The sequence below is a fragment of the Falco punctatus genome (genome assembly GCF_963210335.1).
Source record: "Falco punctatus genome assembly, chromosome: 14".
NCBI lineage: Eukaryota > Metazoa > Chordata > Aves > Falconiformes > Falconidae > Falco > Falco punctatus.
The window spans coordinates 12,042,006-12,064,366 of NC_137594.1; the positions used below are offsets into that span (position 1 = coordinate 12,042,006).

Sequence of the window (22,361 nt, forward strand, 5' to 3'; positions counted from 1 at the left end):
ACAGGGCCACAGAGTCCCAATTCACAGAGCAGACCACCAGGGAAGAAACTAGCTGGTGCCTTTTGCACCAGTTAGCTGCACAGTTAACAAAGGAGATCTTTTCACGTCACCTTTTTTCTTGTAGTTTTTGGTGGTTTGTTCCCCCCACTTTAATTGCAGTATGCTTTCAGTCTCAAATGTCTTTTTTTTTTTTTTCCCTCCTTGTTAAATAGGAATTCAGCCAAAACTCTCATGAGTTTCTGATTCTTTCCATTGAGTGGAACCTAAGTGGAAGATACAAATGGAGACTGATGTAGATTTCTCAAACATAGTAGCTGCTTGCAGTGGGCACCTCTACATTCGAGGGAAACAGAAAAGGGATAGGAAAAATGAGGCCAGCACTAGAAGCAAAAGGTTTTTATTAGCTTCTGATATTTCAACCCTACCTACTTAAGCTGCAGCTAGAACCAAAAAACATATCTTTGTAAAAAGACTACCATAATCCAAAACAATCCATAGAAGTTTTCCGCATGTATTAAAAGTTTAAATTCAAAAAGAACTTTTCAAGGTTTCATTTTCTAACTGCATCTTCATAGAGATACTATCCAGGTTCTCTTCCTAAGTACAGATACAAGGCAAACAAGCATCCTACAAAATAATCTATGGAAAAAGGTAGTGTAGGAAGGAAACCAAGTGTACTAATCCACTAGCCAGACACACAAGTTAAATGTAACAAAACCATACCATCAATGAAATACTTAAAAATGAAAATAAATTAAGGTTACATCAAAGGTCCTGCTTCACTTTTATTGTTTAAATCCTCAATATAGTACATACCACTGCATTATGGATCGTGGCAAAGACTTAGCACTAGCATTAAAAAAGTTGCTATAGAAAACTTTTATGAAAATAAAACAAGACCGAAGATACTCCTTCACACAACTGTATGGTGGCTATAGAAATTCCACTGAATCAGTTATTCAAACTAGGGCCATTTATTTTTTTAATGACTGTCAATTTCTGTAAGATCTTCGTGGCAAATCTGAACAGCCATCAAAACAAATGTCAGTGACCAGTGATCCATACATTCTGGCTGAACAGATGCTGTCTTACCCCTTTGACTGCCTAGCCAAGCTGCACATTTTGTTCTCCCTGATACCTGCACCCCAGCAAGAATGCAATCTTGCAGAGCAGAGTTTTTTGGTAGCATTTTGACATCTACTGAAAACCAAAATCTTGTTCTCATAAGGCCCCAGTCACCATGTGAGCAATGTGAACACAGGCTTACAAGGCTTTGTCAGTGTACTGCTTTACCTCTTGTAACTGATGCTTCAGACTGATTTTCCATTTGGAAGCCAACTGCCTGTATGTATCATCATAGTATATTGCTATTTTTCTAGAAAACACTAGTAAGCATCCCAGCTCACTATTACTAAACCTTCCCCATTAACTAACTGGACAGGAAAGACCTAAGTGGTACTTTGTAGGACCTGCTCTACATATTTAAAGTAGTCCACCAAAGAGGAAAGCAAACACCCTCCACAGCCTTTGCAGTTTTGTAGTATGTAATGAAGAAAACAAAGGGTTTAAATACAGTAAAAGGTATTTTGAAAACGTTGTATCCAATTACAAGGTTCTGATACTACAGTGAACCATCCTGCTGGATTCCTTCTGTTATGCAAACTGTAAGAAGGTAAGCGAACATTTCTGTGAAAATGCTATTTCCCTAATACTAAGTTCCTTGTTGACAATGAATTTAGATCTGCATTTATTAGATAAATCTTCTAGAGGAGAAAAATATTTTAAACAAATACCCTAAGCAGTTTCTGGTTTAATTGTATCAAATCTTCAGTGTTAAACCTAAAAAGAAGAAAATTTCCATGAAATGATAGTTAGAACAGAGTTTTTGCTTGGTTACTGCATGGGCATCACAGACAAGCTGCACCTCAAGAGTTCATTTCGTAAGGCTGCAACAGTGTCTACTGTCCATTGTTTTCTGGATCTGTTGTGGTGGTTTCAGTGCCAACAGGTTGCACATTGTCTGCAAGATTGTGCGCGTGCTCAAGGAACAAGTCTTTCAGTACGCTCAACTCCTTGGTCAGGAGCTTAATTTTTGCTTCTAAACGTTCATTTTCTTCTTTGAGCTGGTTGACCCTTTGCAATGTATCTTGTGCTTTCTGCTTGCTTTTTAGCCGACTCTTTTTCACTGCCATGTTGTTTCGCTCTCTGCGCTGACGATATTCATCACTGTTTCTATCCACAAAGGAATTTTTCTTTCCCTGTTTGCTTGGAGGCACAGCTTTGCCTCCACCACCAGGACTAACGGGCACCAGCTGGGGAACCTGCTGCAAACCACTGGTGTGTGCTTGGGTGTGAATCACGCTTACTCCGTTCGCATCTGTAGCAGTGTTCTGTTGGGATGTCTTGCTCATTTGGACAGGCTCTTCTTGGACACAAAAGAATTTATTAGGAGACTGAAAACTGTTACGTTTCTTGAAGGCGATTCCAACAGGTCTTCACATGGATTAAGGGCAAGGTGAACCTAGTAGGAAAAAAACATGGCATTAAAGGTGCTGGCTTCAGCTACAACCTTATACATCACTGGCTTCAGCATAAGGTACTGATGGTACATCTGGCAACAACACATCACAACTGTGCTGGAAGCAGACAAGCTGCCAACTACATTTCAGACGCCTCTCAAACGTATTTGGATTGGAAGGGACTGTTACTGGGTCATCTAGTCAAGCTGTCTGCATTGTTCGCTGGCTTTACTGAGTTATTCCAAAGCCATCCCTGATGGATGGGTGTCTAGCCTAGCCTCTAATATCTCCAGTTTCACAACCTCTGTCTTGGCAACAGGTTCCACCGTCTAACTTTTCCTCCAGTTATATAATTTTCTTAATTTTCAGACTGGAGTTTTCCTTCTGCAGCTTAAACCTATTAACAGCCTGACTCTTGACCAACAGGAGTACTTGATCCTTGTCCTCTTCAGACCATCTCTCTGGGTGTATGCACAGACAGATTCCCCCCTGGTCTGTTTTTTTTTTTTTTTCCTCTGGAGTGAAGGTGCTCCAACTGTCCACCTTTCCTTAGATCATCTTGCAGCACTTGCTTTTCAAGATGATGCCCAAATTGAGGACTGTTTTAAGGTCTCACTGGTACTGAGTGGAGAAAACTAATTTATGGAAAAAGGTAGTGTGCTGCAAAGGCTGTGACTGAGTGACATTAAAGGAACTCATTCAACAACAAGCAAGGTAAGACAAGCTAAGCCTGTAATGGTATTGTAACAAGCAGGTGGGACAGGAATGCAGGGTGATGACAATGTGAAAATCACTACACAGCAGAGAGGATTGTTGCCATTCATAGGAAGACAGCAGCCACAGCTGATTCATCACCTGCTGTAGCTCCTGCACTGGTCATTGTCCACTCTGCAGCAGATAAAACAGGTCTGACAAGCAGGACACCCTCTCACCTGACTGGCATTCTCCCACTGCTGAGGTCAGCCTGTTCCTAACCCTACCCATAGCACACAAAGGACTCTACCACAGCTGTTGCAGGGACATGGCCCTAGCAAGGCTAACAGCAGATTCCTTCTCTTCCCATCTCACAGGATGACCTCCTAAATGTCTGGGAGAGAAGAGGGGAAGGGCAGCAGGGTTGTTCTAAGTTCCTGAAACACCTACCTATGGCTCCAATGAAAAGTACTCAGCGATCAGTCAAACAAGTGGTGATTTCTTGTCTTGTTAAAGAAAAGCATCTAACTGGTGTAAATCCTACTCCCGAGATCTGACTGCACTGCAGCGGTGCAGCCCTATGCTCTTACCGCACATACATGCAGTATCACACAGGCAGTCTTTAATGTCCTCCTTGCTCATCCTCAAGAGGACCCGCTGGGAAAACAAGCGGTTGAAGTCGGTGGGCAATGCTCATCAGCAGCGTCCAACCCACAGATTACGGCTTCCATCAGCAAGAGCACAAGACAGGAATGACTGTACTCCTGTGTCTAGCTGATGAATGGATGTAGTGAGATGTTTGTAAACAAGCTGCTGCGTGTAACTGGGCATTCTAAACTCATGGGTTCATCAGCTGTTACTGTTCTTGTTTTTCTTAGCAGTCTGAGTTGCTGTTGTACCTTCTCCTAGGGTATCATTAAAAAGGTTAAAATTCTACGGTCTAGATCAATTGCAAATTTTCTTCCATGAGGAAGCCAGAACAATATGCAGCTGCAGAGTGCGGTTCAGTAAAAGTCACAGAAAAGCCTGGTAAGTTTGGCTTAAACGTTATTAAAAATCAACTTTCTCTGTCACCAAGAAATCTTCTCACTTAAAACAAGTGGAGAAGATGTGTGAGTACACCCACACCTCTCCTATCAAGAAATATCTTCATTTGCGTATTTCAGGGTAGAGGGAGACCAACCATCGACTCTTTCTGGCATTTGTATAACTAAAATCTATATATATACATGCCTAACCTTTGCATTTAGTACTTTCTCGATTTCAACTCCTAAAGCAACTTTGCAAACCACATTTAAGTTTCAGATTCTGACTGAAAAAGCAAGTTGGTTCAGCAGTTAAACTGAATATACAGCTGACAAGGTGTCACTGTGCACAGATACCAGACTGGCAGGGCCAGTTGTAGCCATGCCTGTGTGATTGCACAGACATTTTTAGTAAAGATGCAACCGTATGCTCCTCTTGGGAGCATATACTGGCTTTGTTTCAGATTTATTTTTAAATACAAGATTTCTGCAGCCTTCAGAGTATATACGTCTGTTAGACCTGCTTTTTGTGCTTCCTGAGATACTACACATCCTGCCCCCAACGTGTAACAAGTTTCTTCACAGCACTAGGTTCCACGTGCTGCTTCTCTCTGTGCTATCAAAACTACTTAACATTGCTTTAACAGTTCCCTTCAGATCTCTCAGATTCCCGTGTACCTGAAAGGAAAAATTATTTGTTCCATTAAACTGAATTTTAATGGAAAATTTTAGTTAGGCAGTACGCAGATACAAGCAGAGAAGATAAGCCAGTGTCACGCCTCTCAAGCAAGCATTCCAGCCTGCTAGAACAGATCTCCCTCAATTCCCTCCCACTGCAACTGATCAGTTTTACGTCAAATAACCATCTCTTGAGTGAGATGTGCTCTTATCTGGCCTGATGGTCAGAACTCTTACGTGGGAGAGATGACACCTGGATTCCTGTCCTGCTCCAACTAATATTTATGCAAAGCAAGTAGCACTAACTGTACCGCATCACAGATAACCCAGGAGTATTAACAGCTGAGGCTTGAAAATAATTTTTCCCCCATTTATTTGGAGGCTGGATCCCTATTTCCAATTGTCAGTTCTTCAACAGAACAACAAGAGGGGAGGATATCCTGGATAGTGACAGGTGCTGTGAGGCATCCTTCAGGGAATACTGCAAGATTTAAAGGTAGCAGGTGAGAGACGTGCAGAAGGGGCTCTCAAGAAGGGTGAGGTAAAGGACACGGTAATTGGGAGAGGCTATGAGAGTAGGAAGGCAGATGGGTTTCAGACTTCATTTCTCAGACACCATGCCACACAAACGCAGCTGCTCTGCTCCTCTCCACAAACAGGTTGGTTTCCTGTGAATGGATGAGAGTGCCCGTGCAGCAAGAGGCAGCTCCTTGGAAAGCCTGCTGAGTTTCCAAGCATCTTGTTCCCATAAAGCTGCTCATTAGCTTGAGCTCAGCGACAGCCCTAGGCTGGTTCCACCCAGCACATGGTAGTGTTTCCAGTGGCCAGTTAGAACTGCCTTGTTCTCTCCTTGGGCCACCAACTGGCCACCCACTACAGCATAATAACTGGTAACTCAGAGGTGTCTTCTCAGGCAAAGAGATGTTTCTTACAATCTGACTGCTCCTCAGGGACCACAGAGACTCCCAAGTAAATCGAGACCTTCATTATCTTTGCTTTCACACAAAAAAAAAGTTTAAAAAAATTAAACTTCCAAATGTTTGTTTTGGCAAAAAACAAAAGATGCATTTTGTTAAAATCAGCATTTTTTTTTTTTTTTTACTTAGCAGCAAAAACACACAAAGTGCTTCTCTCTGCTCCCTTTTTGGAGATGTGACTGTGTTGATTCTGATCATTACTCAGAATTACTTAATTGCACAAATTCACTCAGCTGTCTTGTCTAATGCAAAATCAGTCCCAACCTGAACAGCAGTAGGTGGCCTCACTTCTCTTTTAATTTCAGTAGGAATACCCCAAGTAGGATCTGGCTCTAAATCCAGATGACCTTGTACAAAGAAAGACAGCATAAGCCTCCAGGCATCCCTTTGCTGAACATGGGGAAGGCCCACTCCTGCATGGCTTCCTGCACACTCTCACAGGCCAGTGAGTAAGTCAATGACAATTCTCACGTACCAACTTTTTTGAGGCTAGGTAGCTCAAACTTACCAGCTGTTGCCACAGCTGACAACATCACTCTCCTGTATTTTTCTCAGAATCTCCATTTTTTCCCTGTACGCCTTACAAGAAAAATGCACTCCAGCATCCTTAAATAAATGTGCTTGGAACATCTGAAGTCTGTATTTTAATTGCAGGCTGGCAGTGTTGATGACAGAACTGCAAACAATCCCAGATGCCAGGTGGCACAGAGGTACCGATTTGACTCCGTATTTTTAATTATAACGAAGGTGGCTATTTAGTCTAAAGATGAACTAATTCCTTAGAGCCTAAAGGTTTTTCTAATTATGAACGTTTATACTTTCTTAAGAGGCATTATAACCCGCCCGGCACCACTGACTGAGGGGGGCACCGACTGGGGTATGGTGACCGCTAACTCCCACCCGAAGCCGATGCCGGAGCTCCAGCCCACGTCGGGCTGTCCGGGACAGCGCTGTTTTGGGAGCTGCTCGGGAGCTGTCAGAACTGCCTGGGAACCAGAGCGAACTGCCAAAGGGTTCAGACCCCACCGGGCAGCGGGAAGCGAGCGCGGGGGCTGCAGCGCGGCCTGCCGCGCTCCCGGCCGCGGTGAGCGGCACCGCCGAGGTCCCGTCCCGCTGGCCGGCCCTGCCCGGCGCCGGGTGCGATCGTCAACGGCCGCGGCGCCGGAGGACGGGCCGTAACGCCCGACCGGCCCCGCTGTCCCGGCGGCGGGGAGGGGAGGCCCGGCGGGGCCCGGAGCCACCGCGGGGCCCGGGCCCGGCCCGCCCCTCCCCAACGGGCCCGCGGCATCGCCGCCGCCGCCCTCCCCGTGGACCGCGACCCGGGGGCCGCCCGTCGGCTGCCGCGCTGCTCCTCCTCCCCCGCCCGAGCGGGGCGCGGGGGTGCCCGGCGCTGCCAAGCCGTGACTTCACCGGGGGAGGGAAGGGGAGGGGAGCCAGGGCCGCCCGCCGATTGCATCATGCGCTCCCATGCGCGGCGCCCGCCTCGGCACCCGCTGCGACACGGCGGGAGGGAGGCGGGCGAGGGCCGGCCCGGCCCGGCGCGGCCCCGCGGCCCCCCCCCCGCCGCCGCCCCCCGCCCGGCCGCGCTTACCTGTGGCGGCGCGCGCGGGCGGTAGTGGTGGCGGCGGCGGGAGGGGCCGGGCCGGGCCCGAGCCTCTTTCTTTAAAGTGTGGCGTGCGGGCGAGCGGCGATTGCGACACCAGCCGCTCCGCCCGCCCCCTCGCCAATCGCCGCCCCGCCGGCCGCCGGGGTGATGCAATGGCCGCCCGGATTGGCAGCCGTCGCGGCCAATCGGGCCGCCGGCACTCTTACTGGGCGAGGCCGTGCGGGGGGCTGTCGCTCCCCTCCGCCGCGGGGCGGGTGCGTGTCCCGTGGGGCTGTGCCCTGCCCGCGCGGGGCGGCGCCGGCCCCGCCCGCCCCCTCGGGAGCCCGGCGGCCCGAGGCCCGTCACGGCTTCTCCCAGGCTCAGCGCCACCGTCGCGCTGCTGCGGCCGGGGCGGAGGGAAACGCCGTTGCACGGCTGGCCGCGCCCGGGCCCAGCCGGCGGCGCCATCTTCCCCTGTGCAGCGGGGCGGGGGCTGCGCAGGTGTGAGGGGCCGCCTTTCCCGCCGCGCGGTTTGGCGGGAAGGGCAGCGGGGCGGCCGTGTCCCCTGCGGCCTGAGGGGAGCCGAGTGGGCCCTCTGCCCCCTGCGGGCCGGGGAGCCCCGCGGCACCTCCAGGTGGGCCCAAGGCCTTCCCCCGGAGGCGGCCGAGCCCCTGTTCCCCCGGTAAGCCCCCTCAGGCAGCGGGGGGAGCTCGCTCCCGGCCCCCGTGAGAGAGGAGCAGCCCCGGGCCCGCCTGGGAGCTTTCCCGGGGGCGGCTGGCACGGAACCGGCCGGGCCCCGCGGGCAGCGGAGTAGGTCATGTTTCGTTTCTGTGCTGATTGGCATCTCCTAATTGTTCCTGGGCTGTTAATTAACACCTGGTGGTGTATTTCCATCTCTGTCTAGCTGCTGTGTGGTTTGCCTCTGTAGGATGCTGTGAGATACAGGTGGAAGCAATACCGAAGGTGACAAATAAAGATTTTAACTGTTCTCTTGAAAACAGAAATCATGGCAAATTCCATAGATTATTAGTTAATTTTCCTTTGCAAATGTACTAAAAAAAAAAATCAAAAAAATACTGGCAAATAAGGGCATATGTAGATCATAGAGTTAAATGCCATAGGAAGATTATGCATCGATTCACAGGTATATGTTTGTTGTTATAAAATACTTCCCTTGTAGAAAAGAAAATTTTTGGTCCTTAGCATTTTCCAGGCAGTTTGGTTCACATCACATTAGTTCTGCCTAAACAAGCACAGTGTAGAAATGGATGTGCATGCAGTTGAAGTTGTATGTGCACAGGATGCCTTTATATCCCTTCAAATGGGAAATACACGCTTCAGTACAAAGGTGTGTGTATTTGCACTGGGCAGTTGTGAAAATCATTGGTTGGCAGCGTTAGCAAGTTTTGAACAAGTTTAGGTGTGCAGGCAGTGAAAAAAGCAATGTGGGAAAAGAACCAATCTGTATGCCACTCCAGTTTAGCATGTAGACCTGCTTGGGAAATGTTTTGTGTCTGCAAAAGAAGTGAAAAAAAATACTTGTAAACATTAATTTTTTTGGTTAAAAAAAGTTTGTAAGCAGAGTTGCAGAGCTCAGTAACGTAGATAGAATTATTTGTATTTGCTATTTTTATGGCTGTTGGGTGGGTGGGGGGGTGTTGTTTTTGTAAAGCCCTGTGGAAAATAAACCACATTTGCAGAAGAATTCTGAGGATTAGTCTGGGCAAACAGTTTTACTCAGCTCATTACCATGAAGACACTTTTCCTTGTCAGTCATCAAGTATTTGCTTTAACATCTCTAATGTTTTTCTGCCTCTTAGTTGAAACTGTTACATTTTCTGTGACAATGACTCATCCATCTACAGCTAGAGCGAAATTCCAGGTAAGCACTAAACATTATCCTTTGCTCACAATAGTTAAGTAAATGTGTGCTCTTAGAGTGCTTTCCTAGGGTTTTAGAGCACTTTATGACTATTCATTCGTTAATCCTCATCAAAGAAAGCTGAAGAAAATAAAATGTAGACCAACTTATTCTCATAGAGTCTGATTATTTAAACATTAAAGCTCACACATAATTCCATGCATGTAAGGCGCTCCAGCACCTGGTTGGCATTGTACCCTATTACAGGAAAACCATCACACAGCGTACTTCAGTGTTTGGAGGATATTGGGGTTTTTTCCCCACAGTGTTATAGTAAAAATAGAATATGATAGAAGTGATGTAAAAAGTAATCACAGAAATATATGGCCAAGTGCTCTTGAGATGTGGCATTGAAATACATAGTCTACCTGCTTATTTACAAGTTACAAGCTGTACAGTAGCTCTGGAGTCGGGTGCCACAACCAGGCTGGTCCCTGCTGGGGTGGAGTCCTTTTCATTCTGATTCTGGATGTGTTCCTATAGCAGCAGTCTACCTATACAACTATACATAATATTGTAATAGTATCTTATTTTCATGTGCATAATCCAGTCTCATAGTTCTTTAAAGGCTTTAGTCCCTGGGAAAAAAAATTACACAGATATTCAGCATCTTCAGGTAATATATAGCAAATCTCAGTTAGAGGCAGAAAGGCTATCGAGGGAATAGAAACTGTGGGAATTGGAGGCAGAAGTGTTCCCTTAACACTTACATAAAAACATTTAAGAGGTTCTCCACAGCCTTCCACTTACAGTGTGAAAATTATTTTGTCACTGAATCAGTTCTGTTGTCTGATTCCACTGTTTATGTGTGTTACCCCTGTCTTCATGGGCAATTATTTCTTTGTCCTAAAATAAAACCTATACAAACACCCTGGACTACAACCTACATTTAAAAAAAAAATATTTTCCTGTAAGCATTCAGTTCTTTGCCTTTATTTCCCTCATGGGTAAACCTTCACTGGATTTTTTTACTTCAGACTTGCACATTTCTGTTAATTTACTTTTCTCACATGATGCTACTGTGTAGTTTTTACCTTTGGTCTGACTGACATCCTTTGAATGAAATGAGCCTTTGAATTCTTCTAGATGAGCAGTCAGTCATTTCCTTTCCAGTGATTCAGAAGAGAGAAAAATTAATGTATTTGTATATATATTTTACAACTAGAAATAAATAGGCCCCTTAGGTAAAACCACACCATTCCAGGCTGTGATGTATAGTGTGTTATTGTGTTTGAAGGCAAATGCACTGAATTATGACAAAATTAAAACCTTTTCTTGGTGACTGCTACCACTATTCTCTCAACCCAGATTTGTTCAAAACTGGATAGAAAGACTGTCTGAACATGATTACATTCCTTATGATCACCAAGCAAATCACATTCATTCAGGAATATCCCAGAAATACAAAGTCTGTAATAGAGATTTCCCCTAATCTTATTATTGCAAACCTCCTTTCCCTTAATAACCCTTACATTTTGGTATTACAAGAATTACTTTTTGCATTCAGGACTGACCTGCACCAAGACCAAAATCCTACTGTTAGAAATCAAAGTTTTGCAGAGCTGAGGTTACAAAAGCTCCAGAAAGCAGAAGGATTGCTGGGTTTCATTTATCAGGAATCTGGCTGTATTTGGAAAAAAATAAAATTCAGAAAGGAAAAGCATTATGGATACCTCCATCTGTTTGAAAAAGATGATGTATGTTAAACACAGAATTTCTGAGTGTTTTTTTCAATCTGATTTAGTAATTCAGATGATAGAAATTTGTCTATTAATAGGTGATTTGTCAGAGGTAGCCTTTTTGAATAGGTGAAGAGAAAGGAGGGGAAACATTGCTTAGCGGTGACTGCTATTTCAGGATCGTACTTCTAATTCTAGCACTGACTCACTATACGCTTGGAAAGTTACAGCGCTTTTGTTCTAGAAAATGCTAAGTAAAGAAAGGAGCCATTCTGCTCTAATAGCTAACATCCATTTTATTGTAACACTGCCTGGAGTTCATTTACAGGAAAAATCCAATGCCTTTGTTCTTTCTCTCTGTGCAGCTAATAAGTCTCACAACTAAGTATTTCCCATTTCTAGTTCTGCACCTTCCAGTACTACTTCCCTTATTTGCAGTTACCAAAATATTAAAGTTATTCAGATATCTAGAGTTACTCATACTGGCTTCTGAAAAAAGATTAACTCAATTACATGGGCAGAATAAAGGGGATGTTTCTCAAATGGAGGAGGACAAAGGAAAAGCAGACAACTGTTCCCTCCCCCCATCTTCAGCAAGCTATTGGGTGATAGCAAAATGAATCAGGCTGACACAGAAATCTTACAGTATCTGAGAAAACTAATGTATCGATGATCACTTTTACTAGAAATACAAGCTGTCACTTCTATAGGTGTTGCATAGAACAATTCTCTCCGGCTAAGGCTGTTCCCATTTCCTGTACAGTTTTAAGTGAGGGATTGGTACTTCGTTCCTGATGGACTGGTTTCATCTAGGTAGAGGCTGCATTAGTTTTGCCCTGAGACTTAATTCCTTAATTGCCATTTTTTTGCTCCATGCCATTATTGGGAAGTTAAACTTTTTAATCAGAAACGTCAAGCTAGCACTTCTAGAATTAGCTAGCTGTGTAGGCGAAGGCATGCCCATTTTTGCAAGTGTCACGTTTTTGTATGTTATCCTCGTTAGTAGGCTGGGTTCTTTGACAGTCACGTATTAGGGGCTTCTCTTTCATAACTACAAAATACTTGTCAATTAAAAAACTGCTTTTTAGTGAAACTCTTACCCAGCCTATGCTTATCCCTCATGCTGTCAGGAATTTGTGCTTCAAGCCAAACCAGCTCAGGTTCTCCAGTACCAGTGTTTTATTTCACAAGATGGTACTTTGATCTGAGAAACATACCACAACATTTTTGTAGTACCTCTTGAGGGATCTGCAGGTAGAAGGCCATCTCATTACCCTGAGTAATCCTTTGCCGTCTTGTGATGATTCTCTGCACCTAAAAACACTGTCACAAAAATGTGTGCTTTTTCAAAATTTAACATATATCATCCTCTCTTCATGGTATTCCAGAGGACTGCTTAGAAGATGACCAATGGATTTTAAGTAAATAAAGATGACCAGATATACATTAGTGCTCAGTAGCCACAAGTCCCTTCAAAGTGAGCAAAGGTTACTATCTATGACCTTCTATAGAAATATCATAATATGGAATCAGAAGCCTTCCTGAGGTATTTGAAAATAGCAAGTGTGTCCCTGAAGAATGCCTGGTCTGGGAGGAGGCTCTAGGTGTGTCACATTACCCCAAAGTGTTCAGATTTCTGGAAGAGCATCTAACAAAAAGGAGTGCCACGTTCCTTTACAGTTTTTACAGGATTTTACTGGTTTTATCAACCTATGTTTGTGCTGAGCATTGCTCTGACGTCTAGTGATGCAATTAAAATTGGTATAGCCATTGTTGTGAGTTTAACTTGGGCTTGGCTTGAGTTTTACCTGAACTTCTTCAATAATTGCACTAAACAATGCAAACTGCAGGTCTTCTGGTATCTACAGAGTCTGACAGGGATTTGTACGCTGCCACTGATCAATACTGAGGTTTGCTGCCATGTGTATCTAAAATGTTAGGTAAGGTGAGGCTGCATAGCTGAAGATGAGTAAAAACAAAGTAGATAAATGGATTGAAAGGAAAATGCTATGTATTGTGTGTGTATATGTGCACATATGAAATCTGGTTCAAAAGAGACTTGTTAGAACTGAACAAGTCTGAGCGAGAATTAATGGCCCACACCTGGGAATAAGAGGTGAATTCTCAAGTATCCAGGTTTAGTAACTGCCACACCTGTCCTATATTCCCAAAAGCATAAATGAGGTCTGCAAGGATTTAGATAGCTTAGCTTCTGAATGCACAGTGCCATGGCTCTTTTCCAAGGCATCATCAGTCACTGCATGAAAATCCCCACCCATAATTACTAGGGCATTATTTGTCATGGGCTATACTCTAGTGCAGAACTTTACCTTACTCACATGATATCAAGAAGAATAAATAGTTTTAGGCATGAATTTTATCCAGACTTCAAAATGGCTCTTCAGAACAGAACTAAAATAAATATCCTTCCAGAAAAGCAATTAAATTGGAGAGGCATAGCTCTGTTCCTTCTTCAGTCTCATGGTGCTGGCAGAATGAGGACACAAACGTCTTTCTTATCAACAGCTTCATTCCCTGCAACCTATGTGACCTCTGAAGTACCATAAAAAGCTCAATGAACAGCCACTTGAAAAGAAAAAAGAAACTGAGCGCTTGTCACCTGTCAGGGGATAGTCCATCTGATTGTTTACTCTGCCTCACCTCTGTTCATAGAAGTGAATAGAAAATGAGTTAGTTATGCCTGGGTCGTACAAGATGCGTGGGAGGACAGTTTGAGAAAGTGTTTTGGCAATCACAGCCTGTCTGTCATTGATCTCCTGCTACTAACATCTAGGAGAATTTTGTGCTAGATAATCAGTGACCATGATACTTTGGTCAGGCAAGTAGAGTCTCTCTCTTGTCCACAACAGAAAAGAAGTACTTACCTCAACAGTGCCATCCTCCTTCAAGAAAGCTTATTCTCTGCATTTAGTGAGTTAACTGTTTTTTCTTTTTCTGCCTCCTGAAATGGAAGCAAATTCCAAATTAACAGTGGGACACAGCTCTCTGCTTTGGCTCTGCATACCTTCTAATATATTACAGGCTTCCAGAAGAACAAAGCAATTACGCTTACACTTACAGGCACCTGAGTATCTCTGTCATAGTGAACTTACTAGACACAACCTAGTGCTAGGTTTCTATTGAATATAAACACTGCAGCCACATTTGTAGAAAAAGCCATGTCCCAGGGCCAGCAGTGTCACTGGAGAAGGACTCATCTGGTTTTCTCTCCTCACAGCAGTAACTAGATCACATTTCCCCTGGACAATTAGGAGAAGCTTTATGCTCCCTTCATTGCCAGCATGTCCTTTGAGGGCATGTTTCTGCACCTCACTGGCCTTAAAAACCAACTCGGCAAATCTTTGTACAGAGGAAACTCCTTGTTCTGAGATCTTTAGCCATCACGTGGGGTTTTTCTGCATCAGGCATGATTTATTTGGTCAGAAGTTCTTATGCAATTAAGACACCAACTGAAATTATTGGGAATTTTACTCGAGGAGAGAATTCAGGATCAGCAATATTACAACAAAGTTGATGTTGGTGACTTAGAAGGGAACAGCCTGTGAAAATATGGGACAAAAAAGAGTAACATGCAAAGGAAAAGTTGATGGGAACACAGAACACTTCAACATATACTGAACTTGGTCTTGTAGACTCCCAGTGCTGTGTGTGCACTGGCCACAGCGTAATACCAGCAGCCACTTGGCAGAGACTTACTCTACTAAAACACAGTGGCTTCTCTGGAGACTGTTTTCTCTGCATACCCAATATTTGCTGAACACGCACATTCCAAAGAGGACTTTACCAAGGTGTACACAATTGTAGAAACCTTCAAAGCACACAGCGAATGTGGTAAAAGTCACAATCATTTGTCCAGGTTTTTGAGGCCCTCCTCCAGGGAGTACAGCCATTGCTTTGAAGTCACCTACAGTCCTGGTGGAAATGTGGTTTGTCAGTTGGGGAAGAGGACTTTGCTTACCAGCAAATGAAATTCTTTGAGGTACATTGTTTATGTGTACTTTCACCTCACATCCTCTTTTTCCTGTTGTGTAAAGTCCTTTGACATTAAGGGACTCAGCAGGTGGGATAAAACTGAGGGGTGTAATGCATGTGCTGGTCTTTTCCTTCCTATGAACAGAATGAGGACGGGATGAGTGCCCACAGGTGTATGTACTCCTAGCAGGAATATGCACGTAGGCAGCCAGTCCCAGAGAACTCCAGCTATGACAGACTACCTTTCTGCTAACAGGCTAACGTGGGATGTTACATTTTTCTGGTGCTATAAATAACTGGAAAACCTCAAGCACAGATGCCAGTGCCTTAAGTATAAAAAAGTTTATAACAAAGTATTTCATTTGTGTGAACACTGTCTTAATGTGGGGACATTTATTCAACCCTAGTGTATGGCATCAGGAGACAATACTGCAGCATATTCTGAAACGGTCTATATGTCTTTGGCTTTCATCACGTGAAGCTACGCTACCTGTGACTGTAGGTGTAGTGAGAGTTCACAGACACCTCTGGGATACTTCATGCTATAGCAGCATTGGTAGCTGAGCTATGGGAAAACTGAAGAGCATGCTGCTTTTTCTTTCTTTCTGAGTGTTTTAAAATAGGTTTCTGGAAAGGTTTTGAGTAGGCTTACAATTTGATAAATGCCACAGGTTCTGATACTCTACGACCAGATGAATTTTTTTAGCCCTGACTAAAATATGTAGATCTAAGGACTTAGAAGTATTGCAGTGCTGCAAGGGAAATTTGACTGAATAGCTGTCAGCCCACTGAAACAAATCAGCAAAGGGCACCGGGGCAAAGTCTGGCTTCCTGAAGACTCAGTTTGTAGCTGATGTGTCAGGAGATCTGAGCTCTACCTGCAGGATTTCCCGCAGTTTAAACATTTAGCCTTTTCTCATAATAGGGACATACATATTTAAGGTCTTAATATCTTCCATAAAATACAGGCACCAATTTTTGCATGTCCAAAGCAATCAGCAGCTGAGCCTGCACAGCTATGTGCAAGGGGCAGCTATAGTTAGGAGGCCCACAGTGTCTGGCACTTCCATAAAAGAGAAGGAAATGGGAGCCTCAGACTTTTGTCAATGACATCCTGAGCTGGGTAAGTGATGTTTATTCCAGTTTATTAATAAAGGAGAAAAGTAATTCTCATGTGGTCTAGACCCTACCATAGATGCGAATGATACCTTAATGACTTAAGTTAAATCTAAATGATCCATAAACCCTGCACGTAGTTATATAAATTCCATCTACTAAGCCTTTCTCAAAGGCCCCAGAACATGCTGGTGTGGAATAGCCCCTTTTTAAATGGAAAATACTGACCCACTATCAGCTGTACTGTCTTGTCCAACCTAAATACCAGCTGTGTCGGCTGTGGTAACTGTCAGCAATTGTTTCTCTGACAGGGAGCAACAGGGTTCTGTGCCGAGTTACACTTTTCTGTCCTTCTCTTTTGACAGCTAAGTGTCAGATTGCAGGCAAATTCATCCTCCCCATGCTATGGGTTCTGTGGCATGTGGGGTTTTAAATCTTCATTTTCCTTCTCAAATCATATATTTTAGTAAAAAAAAGTCCAGTACTGTAGCACCCAACACTAAAACATGTTGCATGAATTCTTTTTAGAACCATGCAACTCATATAATTAAAACTCTGGAGATTTTCCCTGCCTTTAAAGAATATATAGGAGTTATTTTTCTAAAATTAAATTTTACTTTGCCATATTCAATTTCACTTTATGTTTACTACATTTATGTCATAAATGTGAGCAGTTTGTACTGCTCATATTTCCCATTAATAGAATGTTGGGGTTTGTTAAGGAACGTAGGCTTTATGCTTGTATTAATTATTATATGCAATTTGCATAATATTAGCATCTAGTTTAATTGTTTAGGCCTGTAAGAATTATTCAAAGTGAGCAATTTAAACTCCAAAAACTTACTCCCATTTCCTATCTTTAATTACAGGAGTAGAAGGAAAAAAATAGACATTTTTGCAGTATGGGAACCCAATTAATAGCTGGTTGATTTTTCACTTAGGAAGACATGTAGTTTGCAAGGACTTTTTGTTTGGAATTAGAAACCTCCCAGTCCCGGCTCTTGCTGAATGATTAGCTTTGATTATACTTTGCTCTGGTATTAACTATATGGCCATGTAAGTCACATGATGTTGTTGCTACCTCCTAGCTGAAGGGCAGTACCTTTTCAGCATTGCTTTATGAGGATGTAGATACCAAAACATCTTGCAAACAGCCTAGCACTTTAACTGGCTTTTCACTTTCTGAAATGTTACTGCAAGCAAAATATAATTTTTATGCTTCCATTAAATGAATAAAAAAGATTATGACTGCCATCAAAAGAGGTCTTCTGATTTTTTTCATATGAATTCTGATGTTTATTTAAAGCACTCTGTAGCTCATCTGTCAGCTGCCTTTAAAAACGAAGCAGAAGGAACGTTTGTTCCACGCATCATAATTTGAGGTAGCCAGTCCTGTTTTCCTCCAAAACTTTGAAATGTCCTTATAACCTCCTAACAGTTTCTGGATTTTTATGGGACTGTGATCCCTTCAGGAAAAACCTACTGATCGTTAGACTCACCTGGTTTGTGATTAACTCTTATTGCACGTATGACTTGTTTTACCTAAAGTGTAAGATTCCAGTTTGAACAGAAAAATGTAAATATGAAGGTCTTGTGGAACTCAGGCAGCGATGAATAATGTCTCCTTACTTTTATGAGCAGGACTGGGATGCTGAATGTTACTGTGTGCAAATTCTCTTTCTATGAAGGCTTAGAAGGCAGAATAGGTGTTACCTCAGCAGGCAGGAGTGCTGGGTCCTTTCCCTGATGTTTTCAAGTGACTTTTGGAATCCCTGCAGGGAATGAAGGGCCATATCATGTCACCTGCCAGTGGCTGCAGGAGACCTGGTGCCCCATCAGCCTGCCACATGGTCAGTCTTGAGGTGCAATCACTGTGGCAGGGTGATCACGCTGCAGATGGGGACTTCAGCACTGTATGTATGCCAGCTCCCAAGTGTAAGTTGCCTCTAAAGTCGCATCTTTGTGCAGTGGTTATTCTTAGGAGTGTCAGGGAAATTCTGATGCCAGAAGTATCAGTCTTATTAGCTTGAAACTGATAACAAAACTGCAATCATTTCCGAGCTAAGATTGCCTCTGACTTGCTTCCTTTGTGCATCTGTTGTTCCGTGGTGCTGGTGGTTGCTTTGATCATGGTTTGGATTCATTGGTGATGTCACCAAGTGACTGTAAGAACTTTGCAGAGCTTCCTTGTGACTCTCTTCCTTCTCCCTGCATCCACACTAAGCAGTAAAAGTGCTTTCTATAATATAGAGTCAATACTTATCAAACCTGACATTTTAAAATAAGAGTTGAGTGTGACCCCAGACCTTTCTGCCACAGAAGCCAAATGCTTTATGACATTAATAAAAGAAGGGTTGCACCAAAGGTGTATTGCCTTCATATTTCCAGGTCTTAGTCCTTAATTCCCTAGATACTTTGAGCATCAAATATTTGCAGGCTGGGAATCAAAAACTATGAGCTACTAGATAGTGAGACTATCCTGTTGTCTGACCTGTGAATCACACAATAATTTCAGTGTTAGGAGGCGTGTAAAAAGCCCACCAGATCCTTGAGCTCTCTGAGAGGCCTCATGCAGTTCTCATCCCACCAGTCTGCCATGGATTCAGCAATGTGTTATCTGTGGAACAACAGCATGCACTTTTCATATCCATACTATACTACAGGATGTAACATTTTACCATGTTTTTACTCTGTAGATTAATTTTGATCCTTGTAACAGTCTCCTGTAAAGGGGAGTAAAGTTGGTTAAGAGAGGATGAGAACATAGAACTTAGTCCATATCAGGGACTAAATTTTGTGACAGGATGTGCCACATGCTAAAATACATAATTAAGAAATGGGACTTAATTTTTATAAGCTGGCCTTCCTCTTCCTTTCCAGTCCCATCGTTCTTACTTTTCCTATCTTGTTCTGATTGTAAATTCTTTGTGTAGCAAAGAGATGTCCTTCTATACTTCTGGAAGGTGCCTAATATATTTTGGTATTTCCATAATATAATTTTTTTTGTTTGTTTTTGCAATTACTCCCAGAATAATGTCCACAGTGCATACAAGAACTATCTAGAAAGTGTGATGAAGCCTGAGCCATGCTGTACCATCTCCTTTTTGAAAGTCTCAAAGAGGTCAGCAAAAAGTAACATTTAAGTCAGTAGTAAGGTCTCTCATTGCTTAAGTCGCCTTCTCAAAATGTATTAGCCCATCTTTGTTAATATACCTTCTGAAAACCAGATGATTTGGGATTACTATACATGGTCTCCTTAAACATTGCCAAAGTTATGCTTAGCCCAGTAAACTACCTTTTGCATTGGAAGAACAATGTTACAGGATGACTACATGGATATTTTCAACGGATTAATGCAAAGTCAGAACACATGTATGTGTAATAGAAAAACAAGGGTATTTTCTTCCTGTGTGATTCAGTGTTGCATTGCGGTGTTCACATAGGTGTGTTCCGGAACAATTACCAATATATGTATTCAGCCTTAGCTGCTACTTCAGTTAGTATTGCAAATTAGATTTTTAGGAAGAGCTGATAATCATAATATGCTTTGGGTATCAGAGTGAATTAATCATACAAGTGAGGAGATGCTATTGCTCTAACTGGCATGGCTTTGTTAAATAGTGATGCTAACCCAGGTGTGCAGTCCAGCTGACTTCATGCATGACAAGACTATCGAGATGCTGTTATTTTGGTATCTAGTTTTAGGTGCAGTTGAGGACACTGAGATTTGTGAGCCTAAGTTCCCTGCATAGCTCAAGCAGGCACTCTGAGAGCATCTAAATTAAATGGCCAAAGTTGGTGTCACCTCTGTGCAAACACAGGTACAAGTTGTGTTCCAGTTTTCTGGATTTACAAGGAGGTTAGATCTCTGGTTTTGGATCCCCATCTTGGATGTTGCCATGAAAAGTAGCTATCCATATTCTAAGAGTTACAGTCTTCAGAGAGTATTTTGAGAACTCTCTGCCCCTAAAAGCTGTATTTTGTATATGCTCCTTTAAGGATACAATGGCAAAAAAAAAAAAAAAAAAAAAAAAAAAACCAAAAAAGAAAAGAACGACGTATTCAGAAATAAATATATATTAAGATAAAAACTAATTTAACTTTTCCATTTAAAAGAATTAAAAAAGCAAGGAAGTGTATGAAAAATATAAAGTTTTTCATTTGTAGGGAAGCAGTAGTCAAACTTTTGCTTGCTCGTTGGTTGTGATATTAGCTCAGGACATAGCAGCGATCAAATTCTTAGCTTTGCTACTTATTTCTTGTGTGGCCTTGACAAGTCATTCCACCTCCCAGTTTTCTAGCTGTGAAATAGAGAGTAATAACACTGCTCCACCTCCCATGGAGATGTAAACGTGAATGAATTAACAATTATGGACTGCTCATGATGAGAGAAACCACTGAAGTTTGTAAGGTAGACAGAAGACTGGAAAGTAAATTCAAGTGTGAAAAAGGAAGATAATTGTTTAGTCTAAGCTAAAAGAATAGAGAGAGAATGGATGATTTGTGGATAGGCCAAATATTGAGCAAAGGAGTAATTTATGTATACTGTAGGAGAACTGTAAACATCATCCAGGGAAGTCTTAAGGCAAAAGTGATGGCCTAATGCTGCAAAAGAAAACAGTATGGTGAGAGGTGAGGAGCAATACTATCATGTGCTTTTTTTTTCTTTCTTTCTTTTTTTGGTGATATTTCAACTGTCTGTTCTTTGGAACAGAACTTAATCCTATATCTGAAAAGCATTTGGAATATTCTGGGCACCATGAATATGGTCAGTGAAATATGGTCCTAACTGTAAGAGAGGAACTATGTATGTAATGGCTCATTAACTATGCAAAAATTGTAAACAGATAAACCACTTAGAACTTCACAGACTGATTGCACATGATTACAGGTGACAAGCTGGAAACAGTTTGGGTTATGAGCACCATTTGAATGGAAGTGAGCAGTAATCAGGCAAATGGAAGTGAAAAGTTGCTCCCTGTCAGCTAGCTTGGTAATTGCAAAGCAGAGGGGCCAGAAGTCAGCAGAGCACAAGGACAGCAAGGGTTGAGGACATGGTCAGAGAGATCCTGAAGACAAGGAGAATAATGTGAAAAGGGAAGAGGAAGATAGCATGGATTTGGGTTAGTTCACCTTGGAGCTGTAAACAAGTGTTTCTCCAAAGGAGGGAGGCTGTAATGTTAAGTAAATCATCTGTCATTGGACCAAACTGCAATTCAAAAATGGTAATCGGTCACCAGTTGCCTTTCCCAGCTGAAGGCAAGGTCCTTCTTGTCATACCACCCTGCATACTGGTATGCTGGTCTGCAGGGCTTTGACATGTGAAGCGTTTTCCTCTGAAAATTATCGTGTGTGGCAGCCTTTATGTGCAGTATTATGTTTCCCCTCCCTGGGGCAGAAAACACAGGAGAGGGGACAAGATTTCGTTTTGTCACACCACAACAATTAAAACATTAGATTGCCAGATCTTTATTTGCATAGGAAACTACTGCTGCTCCATCCCTGCCTACTCCCCAGGTGCACTCGGGGCACAGCACTACACCCAGCCTGAGGGTAATGTCCCCTTGTCACTCCCAGGACATGTCCTTTCTGCTCCAGAGTGCCCATCCCTGCCCTAGCCAAATCTGTCTCCTTTCCCCCCACCCCTTCTGCAGGTGGGAGAGAGGAGCAGCTGGGACGTGCTGGCATTCACCCCAAGAAGTTTTACATGCCAACAGGACACTCTGGAGCTTTGTCAGTAGCAATGAAATGTTCTAGTTTAACGAGGTAGTAAAATAAACGTGTAATAGCACTCTGATTCTTAACAGGGCTGCCACATGCCATGTTCTGTACATAATTCTGAGCTGCTGGATCAGGGAGCAGAGCACCGTACTGCCCACGCAGCCTATAAAGCCAGCCTGGATCCTGTAGCCAGGTAACCTGTTTTGCAGCCCATGGGAGTCAAAGGCCTGAAAACAGCACAGGAGCCAAGTTCAGGTACAATGAACAGACTTCAGTGTTCTGGTGCAATTAAAAGCTCTTCATAGTCACAAAAATCACTTATTTAAAGCAGATAGATGCTCACGTTCCTCCACGATTCTGTTTTTCTATTCGGTTTCCTTCCCTACTAGCAGCAACCAGTGCAGCTGACTTCGTATAAATGACTTTTGGTGCTGTTTTGAATTGTGGAGTGCTT

General features: G+C 43.1%; 2 protein-coding genes across 6 annotated transcripts in view; one reads left to right on the forward strand and one right to left on the reverse strand.

Annotated features, from left to right (window-relative positions):
- Window positions 1-381: 381 nt before the first annotated feature.
- Window positions 382-8,371, reverse strand: CEBPG (CCAAT enhancer binding protein gamma; the record flags this gene model as incomplete). 3 transcript variants are annotated; one of them, XM_080365031.1, is made up of 3 exons in its annotated part: window positions 382-2,521; window positions 3,803-3,869; window positions 7,484-7,602. In XM_080365031.1, one exon carries the CDS (start codon window positions 2,409-2,411, stop codon window positions 1,959-1,961), a length of 453 nt encoding a protein of 150 aa, XP_080221157.1. In that variant the 3' UTR covers window positions 382-1,958. The 3 variants fall into 3 exon arrangements, with proteins under 3 accessions (XP_080221157.1, XP_080221156.1, XP_080221155.1); XM_080365029.1 differs by having other exon boundaries at window positions 2,410-2,521; window positions 7,484-8,371; XM_080365030.1 differs by lacking the exon at window positions 3,803-3,869 and having other exon boundaries at window positions 7,484-7,633.
- Window positions 8,307-22,361, forward strand: part of LOC308053598 (uncharacterized protein) — a gene marked incomplete at its 5' end in the record, with an annotated part of 167,067 nt that continues 153,012 nt past the window's right edge. For 2 of the 3 annotated variants that reach the window (XM_080365040.1, XM_080365041.1), the window contains one exon: window positions 9,228-9,359. In XM_080365040.1, the coding sequence (XP_080221166.1) occupies window positions 9,228-9,359 (132 nt within the window). Of the gene's footprint in view, window positions 8,441-9,227; window positions 9,360-22,361 lie in introns of those variants that run through there. The other variant, XM_080365043.1, reaches the window with a different exon arrangement.